A 12,404-nucleotide genomic window follows, 5' to 3' on the forward strand; every position below is an offset into this window, starting at 1 on the left:
ATTTTTGCAGTTTAAGATTTCAAAAATGAATGAACTTGATACACATTATAGATGCTGTGAAATTTTGATTGTTCTTGTCCTTACACTGTAACTACCACTAATTCTTTTTTTTTTTGCAAAAATCATTTCAGAAGAGTGAAATACCTTTTGCTTAGCGGGAACTGATTTTTCTAGAATTGCATTTTTATGAAAGCTATTAAAGACAACATTTGACAAAATGCATAGCTAGAACACATTGCTACACAATTAGAATACTTATTGCAGGAATAGGTAGCATGAAAATCTGAGCTCTAAAAAAGACACAACAGAACTGAAAGTAAACAGACTAACCCACTTCTCAAGCAAACAAACTCACTAAGTACTAGCAAAGTACATTACTAGATCTTTTGACAGTAAAAGAGTAAAAGAGTTAGTTACCTTGATCCCCTTGTAAGCAGCAAACAAAGTCAAGTAAGAAACTTAATACAGTTTAGGTGTACTTCTGACCACTTTACTCATGCACAAGCATTTTTAGAGTTGATCAGTCATTCCCATGTGGCACAAAACATGCTATTCAAGCATGCCAGCAAAAACTAAAACAGAAATTAAAGAGTGCACCAGTCTACAAATTCAGAAACATCATTCCCTGGCATTACTGAGTGCATTCTTAACTCAAGATCCTACAGGACAGGGAGGGGAAAAAAAGGAAGCTACATAAATGCTTCCTGCACACTTTACGCAGGCGGAGAATGTGATTCCATGTTTTTCTTTATTTTCAGGTGCCTAACAGGAATGGCAACTGGTAGAACTTAACATTCTTATAAGCACTGTTAAAGAGTTTCACACAATGGATGCTTGTTTTCTATCCTAGTTCAGCTTGCAATTTAGCCTGATAATTGTTCTCTGTTAAGCCAACTTATGTACAGGGACAGCTTGTACTTTTTGTTCACAGGGAAACAAGTACCTTTATTTTCTCTGGAAGTGGTCAATCAAGTCATGTTACATAACCATCAACGGTAATTGGACCAAATAGCAGTGCAATCACCAGTAGAGAAGGGGTAGAAGAAATTATTATAAAACTCAATTCTCTTGCAAAATAAAAACACTATGTGATGCTAGAACAGAAAAAGCACTTTCAACCCAGATTTACTAAGGCCCTTGAATCATCACTTATAAAAATAATAAATTCTCTTCCTGTACGCCTCCTGCTCTTTTTTCTGTTTTAGTGTAATTTTAAAATGGATCATTTTCACATTTCTTTACCTTGACATATCTGTTGAAGTTTATGACAAGAGCAAGCCAAAAATTTTTTATGAAAGCAAGAGAACACTACCACTATGACATGACTAATAATCAGTAGATAGTAAACATGAGATTTAATTTGGAAACATACACATACACACACATACTTTTATATATTTATCTATTCACAGTACACAAACACAAATGTTGTGTGCATTCATATATACATACACATGTATATATACACACACATATGCATTCATTGCCTTATTATCATCTTAATTAAAGAAACATAAAGCAGCATCAATTTGACTTTTGTTTTTAACAAGTCTATGACTAGACCTAATTTATTTTGATAAATAGGATGGCAGTGTCAAGACCAGAAATTCGCACTATAGGACATTGCATATATTCACCCTTTGTGGCCTACACAATCTGCATTGTACATTCACAGCAATCTGTGCTTTTTCTGTGCTGTGTGTTGTTAGTACTTACTTGACAATTCCCTGCCTCCAAAGGAAAGCAAGTTAAAACATAATACAAGTATTAACGGTTTCTTTCCAGTAATGTAAAATAAATGTGCTTATGTTATGTTATGGGATGAATGAGTTCCAGGAAAGATAAGACAGTCAGACACTAGAGGGGTTTCAGTCCTTAAGATACTGTGAATACAGCAAATAAAATTTCTGTTACTGATGATTACCTTGATTATATGCTTACACAACTATGCATGGTTATAAATCGGTGAGCTGCCTCCAGATTTAAATTGACCAAATCTCACCCACTCTCTTTACAGGTCTTAATGCAGAAACGTAAAAAGGTGCAAGTGACAACTCACTTGCTCTCACCTGACAAGTAAGGCTATCTGAAGTGACCAAGACCAGTGAGTAGAAAGTCCTGAGTGGGACATATAGGCAGCACTAGGACAGAGAACAACAGTTGGATGTACCAAAAGCTGGGCAGGGGACAGGGAACGGGCTTTTAGAAGAGTGGGGCACCTTGAGAAAGATGCAGTCTTCGAGAATAGGATGTCAAAGCACACAAAAAAAGTTAGATGCATTTAGATAGAAAATATAGGAGAAAAAAGCTGACCAAAGAAATTGTTATGATAAATTCCATGGGATAGGGATAACCAACACATGAATTATAGCACATGGGGTAAGTGCTCTCTGAAGAGAGATGCCTCCTGCATCTGTAGCAAGTTGGAAAGAAAACAAATATTCCCTTCTGAGGCCAATGGGAACAGAATTGGACCTTCAGAAACAACGCTGCATGAAAGCAACAAAAACTGAGGTTTGGAGAATGGACAGATGGACAAAAATGCCCTGACACTGAGAAGGTGACAGGCGGGGCCCAGCAGGACTGGGCAGAGGAAAAGCGTAAAAAAGTCCGACTAGGAGGCTAAGGCGTGCATTTAGCTGGCTGCTAACTGGAGAGGGAACACATCTGGATGCTAGACAAAAATAAAAATGAACAAGGACTGCTCCCAGGAAAAGAAAGCAAAGGTTAAAGTGAGGTAAGATGATCTACTAGTACATTTGCTTGGAAGAGAGAATTAACAACCTGAGATTCAAAAAAACAAACTTTATTTCAGAAAAAAAACCTGCAAAAGGGCTTTGGAAAGCACATTTCCACCAGCTGACAGGAAGGGGCCTCCCAAGAGCACTAAAACTGCTGCAAAACTCCTAGCTTTAAGGAGAGATTCTGTGAATTCTAAACCTTTGGATTTTCCCATCTCAACATACACAGTAGTTTTATATACAACTTTTCCTGCTTCTGCTTTCCTTTACATTTTGTAGATATCATGAGAAAACAAAAAAGAACAGTATTCAACATGAAGGTATCCTACTTTTTAATACAGTAAATCAAAACAAAACTAGAGGGAAAAATCAATTGCAATCTGAATTATTTTTAAAAGCATAGCACTGAAAAAGCCTTAGCATGGTTGTATTTATCATTTCACATGTATGCTGATGCACTCTTTAAAAAAAAAAAAAAGGGTATTGCAGAATGCATGGTGGTGATAGCAATTTTTAAGTTTTTGTAAGGGAAGCTAGTCACTGCATTCACGTGTTATTCTAGTCTCCAAATGTGAAACAAGCAGAAAAGCAGATTAATAAGTACAATCAGTTCTGAATGAAATCTGAATGCCTTTATTTTTGAACACGTTAATTGTTCTAAACATCTTGTAAAGTTGTTATTTTAAGTAACTATTGCAGATAGTCTGGCTCTAGTGCTCAGAGATGTGTCATACACAATACACCACATAGACAGGACTGTCTGGAAGATCCCTCAGCCACCTGTTCAGCTGTTTGCCAAATTGAGCTTTAAGGAACACTCTGTAACATACTTTAGGCAAAATCTAATTTTCTGTTTTTGAGCTAAAAAGTTTAGAGTACCTCATATCATGAGACTTCAGGAGATCTCTCTCCATATACTACCAAGGCCCCAGCACCAACCCAACTTTAGCATGTTCCGTGAAGTCTCTCTCTTTTCTCAGGCTTCCCTCAGGGTTTATGATCAAGTCTGAGCAGAAGTCTTTTCTATTTGTTTCATTTTTCCTTACATAAATTCTGACACATTTTGCAGCTGTGCTCACTGCGTAAGTATAAACATTCAACCAATAGCTTATGGAGAACTTTGGGGCTGGAGGCTGAATGTAACAGGTAGACACATTAGCATCCTTCCCCTTTGTAACATAACATAAGCTGTATCAGAAACAATAATTTTTCAATCCTTCCTGGAATACAACCCCCACAGCAAAAAGCCCTCAAAACGCCTGAATATTTCACATCCACCTCGGTGTGGACAGCATTTCTCACGTTCAGACAGAGAAATGTTGGGAACACGTGCACTGCAACGGTATTGGCATCCTGCAGTTCCACACTCACCAAGTGTCACACAAATGCAAAAGACCTCTGGGCCAGCTTTGTGCTGACCTGTGGGAGAAGCAAAATTGACTCCAAGTTCAATAGGTTGGCAGGAACTGTGAAAATATCAGTCACAATGTGCTCAAGCCTTGGGGACAACTGTGACGAAATCAGCATGCTGCCAAAAACATTTAGGATGCATTAACTTGACATAATGCTGTGAGAAAGTAAAAGTGAATATTCCAAAGGACGCTACTCAAACAGTGGACTTGTGCTGAAATAAGCCAAAAGTTATTTTCTCCACCCCGAAGATGTGTTTTTTCCAGACACATTTTGCATCATTCCCACCTACACATAAATACTACACAGATTCACATTCAAAGCTTTTACACTGCACCCGCAAAAGTGTGCATGTAAAAGTGCATGAGCAAATTTTGTAACCATATGCCTAATATTTCACTTTATGGTACAAAGGTTTGTACTGCTTGGAGGCAACTTTGGAAGCTTACATAATTTGGCTCATGTTGTTGTAAAGAAATAAACAATCAAAAGAATAATGTTTGAAGAGAAAAAAATACAAATTCTTATTTCTTATCAGAACATATGGTTACAAATGATGCACAATAACACTTCAGAACAAGCTCTGAGACAGGTAACTCACGGAAAGTGAGACAAGCCATATGTTAAGAAAACAGAAAACTAGACAAACATGCTAATGTTGCTTTTTGTTTTCTACACATTCAACCTGCTTAAAAGGGTTTTCCATCACCAGGTACGTTACAAGTTTTCAGTTTATGTAGAGTCATGCAAATCAAACTAAATGAAAGCTGCAAACACAGGACATATGTTAGCCGTTAGTAGAATGCAAAATGCAAATATATCTTTGCCTTTTGTATTAGTAACATAAATACAATCTTTATGCAAGCTTGTTTTACTTCTTATTGTATAAATTCTTTGCCAGTTAATATGGTCCCAGTTAAAAAGTTAGCCCTTATCTGAAATAAAGCACAATTCCTACGTAACACACAGTATAGCTTACAATTGTCCTGGATTGTCTGAGACAGTCCCACCATTGACCAAGTGGTCCCGCGGTGTGGGAGCACTGCTCTTGGAGCTCCCACACCGTGAGACTGCTCCTGCAGCACCTCTCATTGGCACCCCGCTTCTGTATCATACAGGCAGAGCAAGGAAGAGGATGCCAATCAGAGGAGCAAAAAAGGAAGAGAAAAATAAGGGTGGGGGGAGGATAGGAAGACAGACATGGAAAGGGAGAAGAAGAAAAACAAGAAGGTTGGGGAGAGGAGAGAGAAACAACAATCAATTAATTATCTTAACCAAACGCACAAACTAATACAACTGCAAGACATTTAAATACTGTTCCTCAGCCTAATCTCTACTGTAACTGCTGATAGGGACAATAAACCTTGGGTCCCTCATGAAAATACCAGAGCACGGTTAATTTAAAATCCTGCAGATAAAATTTTTCATGCAACTTCTACGTTCCTCCAAGACATCTGCAGACTGATTATTATTTTCTTACGTAAATAAATAAGACAGGACAAGTACATTTGATAAAGGACTCTCATTTTCTTTTCTAAGGTGGCACCTTAATATTATCCCCAAGTTTGTCATTTTTTGCCCTTTATAATAATGACATTTCTCCTCCCAGTTTGCTTTGGGGCCCAGCACTCTGGAGATCTAGAGAAGGCCAGTGTCATACTGATTTCATTTTTATTTTGCAGGATTGTGTTAAGCACAGAGTACATGCTAAGTAGGGAAAGGGAGAGCACAGCAGCTGCTCAAAGTCACAGTTATCTTGTATCAAGTATTACGTCAAATCTGTCCTCCTACCCTCTTCCCCATGACGGGGGAGAGCAGAGACAAGAACTGCTGGCTCCTCTCTTTTGACAAAAAGACAGTAGAGTAAGTCTTTGTATTAATTTACAGAGAGTCATTTGTAAATCACCGATTCCTTTCCAGAAGGCTGGTGGTGCGTTGTTGCAAACTTTTTCCTACACAACCCAGCACTGCCTGTGTCATCTCTCAACCATATGCTTGCAGCTCGGCAGGTGACACAATACAGTTCTTTTGATCAAACTCATCTTGAGTTGTACAATGATTGTTATTTCTAGAGAGGCTAAGCACTTTGCGTTTTTCTGATACGCCATTCTTATTATGAAGTTACAGTCCTGCAAGCTTATCCTAGCAAACCCCAAAGTTAAAATTCCATATTATAAAGATGAAAATGTAGCTACAATAAAGAGGAAAATAAAACAGCAATCTTGCACAAGAACGGTCTACTAGGTATCACATCACATTTGAAGCTTACTTGTGTCTATAAGCAGGGAATTAACTTGTAACAATTCACCTTCTAAATATTACTATGTAAAGAAAGAAACAGAGTGAGCTTAAAGTCCTTGACCCCAAGAAGCAGCTCAAAGCTATAGTTCCAGCTACTCCCCTCTGGTTTTGGAGCTGGAGCTGGAAACTCTTGTTTTGCCTTTTTTTTTTTTTCCTTTTCTTAAATTAAACTTACTTGTTTAATTTTGTGTTTCTATCCACCATACCTATGAACAACTCACAATTTTCCCTTCTTTCTCAGACACATAATGAAAACACAGCAAGGAGGACACTTCTTTCTGCATTATGCAATGAAGTAAACTGGCAGTTTTAGGAGTGAGTTAATCACGAGACCTCAAACTTAAATGGCCTTTCAGCTTGTAACATAATTTTCAAAATTTGCATAATGTTATCAATCTCAGAGCATGCAGTTGCATTTCTTTGCAGAGTATGCAAATCCCAACAGATGCACAATCTTTGGTTCATTTTGGGGTCTTCATACAGACATACGACACTATTACTAAGAAAGATGTAAGATTTGAGACTTGGAATATTTTCTCCAGACAACCTTCCCCCTCAAGACTATGAGGTTTTCCCACATACCTGCCTGAAAGAGAATAGAAAACATCCTCTTGGTTCCCTTCTTCATATCTGAAGGGACTGGGAGAGGCTACTTCAGCAGTGCCTTTGCAGAAAAAGTAAAGCTTTGCGAACTGGCTTCAATATTACTTGTTGTCATCTCACTCAACCCAGTGCACAGAGATTTCAAGACTCCACATCCTGAAGACCTGCCGATTTAGAACTTTTCCTGGACTCTGACAACTGAGTACTTGTAGGCTTTTAATTTTGTCTGGCTCAATCAGCTGTCACTTTAGACCCTTGTAGGTACAAAGAAAAGACAGCCAACTGTTTTCGGGAAGCTTTTAGAACATGGTCAGACAAATCCTTCATTAGCTGCTGCATTCTTTTGTATTGTCAGAAAAGATGAAATCTGGCACAGCTATGAAACTTGCTTCATAATTCAACTGTCTTTGAGAGAATTCAGCTTCACCCTGAAGCACTCGTAATTGGGACTGTCAAGATTCTGTATAAATTGCACACATATTACTATAACAGTGGCCAAAAGCTGAAGTCTGATAATTGCAGTAGCCAACACATTAACCTCCTCCTTCTGCATCCAAAACCCAGCACCCTTCACAACTTGAAGTCTTATATCAGCATAACACCCTCAACAACTGTAGTTTGCCTATGTTTCACCACAAAATTTCTGCTTCTAATTATTTGGTCATAAATTCTAGAAATGTATATGAATCGGATGAAGAAAGGTAAGCAAATGTATTTTTGCCTAACCAGCTACATATGAAAAGTATGGCATCTTTTGACAAACTTATCAAAACAGCAAATTCCAAATACTGATAATGACATTATGTTAAAGTAACTGAAACTGAAAGAGTACATAAAAAAAAACAAATGAGAAGAATAATTGTGACCCTTTAGGAGAATACAGGGTAAGGACAGTAATGAGGGCTTTTTTTCCAGCTATTTAAAGATGAAATACAAAACTGTTGATTGTAGAGCAACAGTACAAAGAAAAAAGATACAGAGAACATTTAAAGCTACCTTCTTGTTCTCTTCAGTCTAGAGCTTATGGGATTGATTATTCCTTCAAATAGGCTACAGTATTTTTGTGTACAACCATTACAAAAATCATTACAGAAATCAGAGGCAATCTCACTGCAGAGGAGGTGTCTACCCATTTAATTAGGCCCACCAGCCTAATTAACAGAGTGGGCAGTGCGGAAACACTTGGTCATACTACAGCAGCTTCCTGCCTCGGTGTTGGTTTGTCGTTTTGGATACCATGAAGCACATTTTCTTTGCGTTATGGATTATCAGTGTGACAAACACAAGCCTGTTTCATTTGTCCCATCATGTGCTGCTTTACTATATGTTTTGTTAAGAAGACTGAAAAAGGCAAACTGCCTGTTCGTTTCAGGGTGTGCCTTCCTCCACAGCAATGAAGCATGTTCAGCTGAATCAGCTTAGGCAGTGCAGGACTGCGAAAGCGGACAGACTGAAAAGTTAGGAAGCCTGAAGTGTTTGTAACAGACTGAGCTACTCCTCTGAGAAGCAGGGTACTTGCCTGCATCAGACAGCAGGCCCACAGCCAGGTTTCAGAGCAGGAAAACTTTCTAAGGGCTGTGGTGATTTTTTGTCCTAATATGAAAAAAAATGATGCTTATATTCATATTGTAGATAACTCACAAGTACAAAACAATTGTAAGCCTGGCTTAATCGGTTAATTTAACTCATTCTACATTTGCTTTTGCATCATCAAAGCAGAATAAAGCAGCTGGAAGGTACAAAGGTTTCTGGTGTAAAACATCTGGCCATCCTATCATTGGCACTTGTTATTTCATGTGTAATAACAATTTAGCAGTATTTCCCACCCCCCCCCCCCCCCCCCCAAAAAAAAAAAAATAAATTCCTTTTTAAACTCAATCTCAGAATATGGATAGATGTAGATAATTCGGTAGATAATATTCATTTTTACAGAAAAAAAGAGAAGGAACAAAGACTATATGAGTAAATGAGAAAATGGAAAGAAATATTTTTAAAAGAAGGGAAAGAAATGGTTATGGACCAACATTTATTGAAAAAAAGCATTAAACGTCCTACTATATGTCTTTGTTAAAATGTAACAATGAAAAAAATAAAAGAGGGGGCAACATTTCTCATCTCATCTTCCAGACCCAACATTTGTTCTCATATTATTCAAACACTGAGTGCAAAATTATTAACTATTTTCTGTCCCAACATTAGACAAAAGCAAGAAAACTCATAACAGAAGAGAACATTAACCACTTATAAAAAGAAATTCCATTGAAAGGAACTGCATGGATTCACGGTTTGAGTCATCAACTGGATACACACGGGTAGCCGCAGTGTACAGGTTTTTATTCATATTGTAACTGTCATCATTCAGAGGCCCTAAACTTTCATAAAACTCCATCCCAAAAGGGAAGTAAGACACCCACGTTACCAATGAATGTCATAGCTCAATATGGAGCAAACTTTGTACAGACCTACTGTGCCTAGATCCAGTTCCAAATTACAAAGGAGAATGTACTTCACTGGTTATGGATCCTCCTGTTCTGTCCCAGCAGTGCTGTACCAGTTGGAGTTTTGACTCACTCACTCCCCTAGATCTCTCTTTCACTGGACCTCACCCTCTATGCTCAGCTCTTCTCTTCACTCCTGTTCTCCTTGCAGCTTTTTTTTTTAAACACTATAACTCAGCTTAAGGCCAACATGTACCATGGGAAATTTCATTTTTAACCTGACAAAACCTGGCAACCTGACAAAATTATATGCAACTGAAAATATTTTAATGAAAATGTCACCAAAATCTTTAACTATATAGAATCACAGAATCATAGAATGGTTTGGGTTGGAAGGGACCTTAAAGATCACCTATTTCCAACCCTCCTGCCATGGGAAGGGATGCCACCCACTAGATCAGGTTGCCCAGGGCCTCGTCCAACCCAGCCTTGAACACCTCCAGGGATGGGGCATCCACAGCTTCTCTGCATAGCCTGTTCCAGTGCCTCACCACCCTTTGAGTGAAGTATTTCCTCCTAACCCTTCATCTAAATCTTCTTTTAATTTCAAATCATTCCCCCCTGTCTTGTCATTAACTGACTGAGCAATAAGAACAGTAATAAAATGGTATTTAAGAGCTCACACTTTCACAAATGCCCTGTTGAAGACATGCATAGCTACACGTACCTAATTAGTATGTGTAGGAAAGAATGTAACTGCTTATGTGAATAACAGAAGAAAACACAACACTCACGGGTGTTTTACTTACATATATATTCCCTTTGCCATCACACTAACACATATTGTAGCTTACGAACAGCATTTCAAATGTTATCTTGTGAATTTTAAAATTCCTGTCATATTTCTAAAGACTAGTTTTAGTTGAAGGAAAAGAGATTCAAAAAAAATGCAATCCACATTTGGAAATTAATGCCTTTGTGTGACATACCTCTCTTCGACTGAAACTTCCTTCAGCTGTTGATGTGGTTTTGTCCCTTCCATTTCTCGGATGCTTACTGCATATATCTTAGTGGTATAGTCAATTGCTTTTTCTCTTGCAACATCACTATCATACCCTTAGAAAAATAAAACATAAAACAAATTACCAATGTTTCATAGTGGAAGACTACAAAAGAAGATCTACACCACCAAAAGAAAACAATCCTACCAAACTCTCCCTATACTGAACTTTAGCACGTGATTTTTTTTTTTTGCCCACTTCAAGCTAAACATTCGTGTGAGTTCTGTGGAATGAAGACCATTAAAAATGTGTTATATAATCCTTTTTACCTCCATCTTCTTCTGCATCTGTGTCTGATTCTTCACTATCAACCAGCTTACTCTCCTGAACGCCCAAAAATTCTCTGGTCCAGATCATTAAAGCTGTATCAGCACCACCTACAGTCAGCAGCACAGAATCATTGTGTAACCACCGAACATTGGTTACCTGTGCACTGTGACCCACATACTTCTTGAATTTTGCATGTTGGCCCTGTAGTACAAAGAATTTGTGTATTAGCAGTCTGATGTATTATGTGCATCACCTTCCCTAGATCCTTTTCTACTACAGTTTCTAATCTGAGAAATAAATACACTCATTACCTTTACTGGATATGAAAAAAGCTTCACAAAACCAAAGTCATCTCCCGTAGCTAATAGTGTTCCATCTTTTGTAAGAGTAGCTGCATTTACAACGGTGACATCACTGTGCATGGGCCAAATTCCTTCACAAGTAGGACCCAGAACACATGTCCAGGTGTCCCACTCAATCTTCTCTATCTGCAATCAAAATTTCACCCAAAGAAGTGATCTTAATACACACCCAAAACACACTGTTTTAATGCTTACATTGTTTGTGTGTCTGATATTAACTATTTTTAGAACGTTTTTTAGAAAGCGTTCACCATTTTCAGCTAGTTAGCACAAATTACAGTTCTTTAGCAAAAGGCTTAAAAGCAACTTTAAACATTCTCACTTTCCCTAAATAAACATGATCTGGATACAAATCTTAAAGATTTTCTGAGGCACTAAATATTGGCAATTTTGTAGAACATTTACGCATCACAAATAATCAACAGGATTGAAAGCTAGGTCATACCATTTAAAGGTGGTTTATAAACTGCATGCACACTGATTACATAGAAAACAGGTGAGTGTTCAGGAAAGAGGATTTGGGGAAACAACTGCTATTAAGCAAGCAGAAATAAATTTAGAGATACAAATAAAAACTTAAAAAGTTCTGCTGTTTACAAATGCTACGAAAGACACTCTACAGAATGAGTAAGTAATTCTAATTCTAAACACTGTAAATACAGTACTTTGAAAGGAAAAAAATCCCATTTTAAAGACAAAATATGTTAACTTTCAACTGTCTAGAAAAGTAACTTTTGCAGTAAGAAAAAATAAATAAAAAAAAATCCAGTAAGCATAATTCATACCTCAGCAATTCTTATAATATGCCTTTTCCCTCTTGGTGCTTCAAAAAACAGTTGTTCCTTGGCACCAGAATTGACTTGCAATAACTTTCCTGGATATGAAATAAGACTTTATTGTGAATCTTATTCATTATTATGAGTATTATGAACTTTCTTTTTATTGAATGAAGAAGTTTCTGGAAGTAAGCACACAAATTATCCTCCAGAGAGTTATTCATAGCAAAAGTAAAGACAGATGCTTAGAATCACTCTTGTAAGAATTCTACACTCTTGATTTCACTGCAGAGGTAGTGTTTTAAATACCACCCAACAATCTTGAGAAATTAGTCTTGCAGCAAATGGCTACCTTTTGAGAAGAAATATTTTATTTGCGTTTTTATCATCAGAATAGTGGGAATTAAAAAAAGCCTGACTATTAATTTTCCTAAAAATTTTA

General features: G+C 37.4%; 1 protein-coding gene across 1 annotated transcript in view; it reads right to left on the reverse strand.

Moving 5' to 3' along the window:
* EML6 (EMAP like 6) overlaps nt 1-12,404 on the reverse strand; it is a 139,165-nt gene that overhangs the window by 18,623 nt on the left and 108,138 nt on the right. The window contains 4 exon segments of the mRNA XM_040553503.1: nt 10,483-10,609; nt 10,824-11,025; nt 11,136-11,312; nt 11,972-12,060. Coding sequence (XP_040409437.1) covers nt 10,483-10,609; nt 10,824-11,025; nt 11,136-11,312; nt 11,972-12,060 — 595 coding nt within the window.

The sequence above is a fragment of the Cygnus olor genome, chromosome 3 (assembly GCF_009769625.2).
Source record: "Cygnus olor isolate bCygOlo1 chromosome 3, bCygOlo1.pri.v2, whole genome shotgun sequence".
NCBI classification, from domain to species: domain Eukaryota; kingdom Metazoa; phylum Chordata; class Aves; order Anseriformes; family Anatidae; genus Cygnus; species Cygnus olor.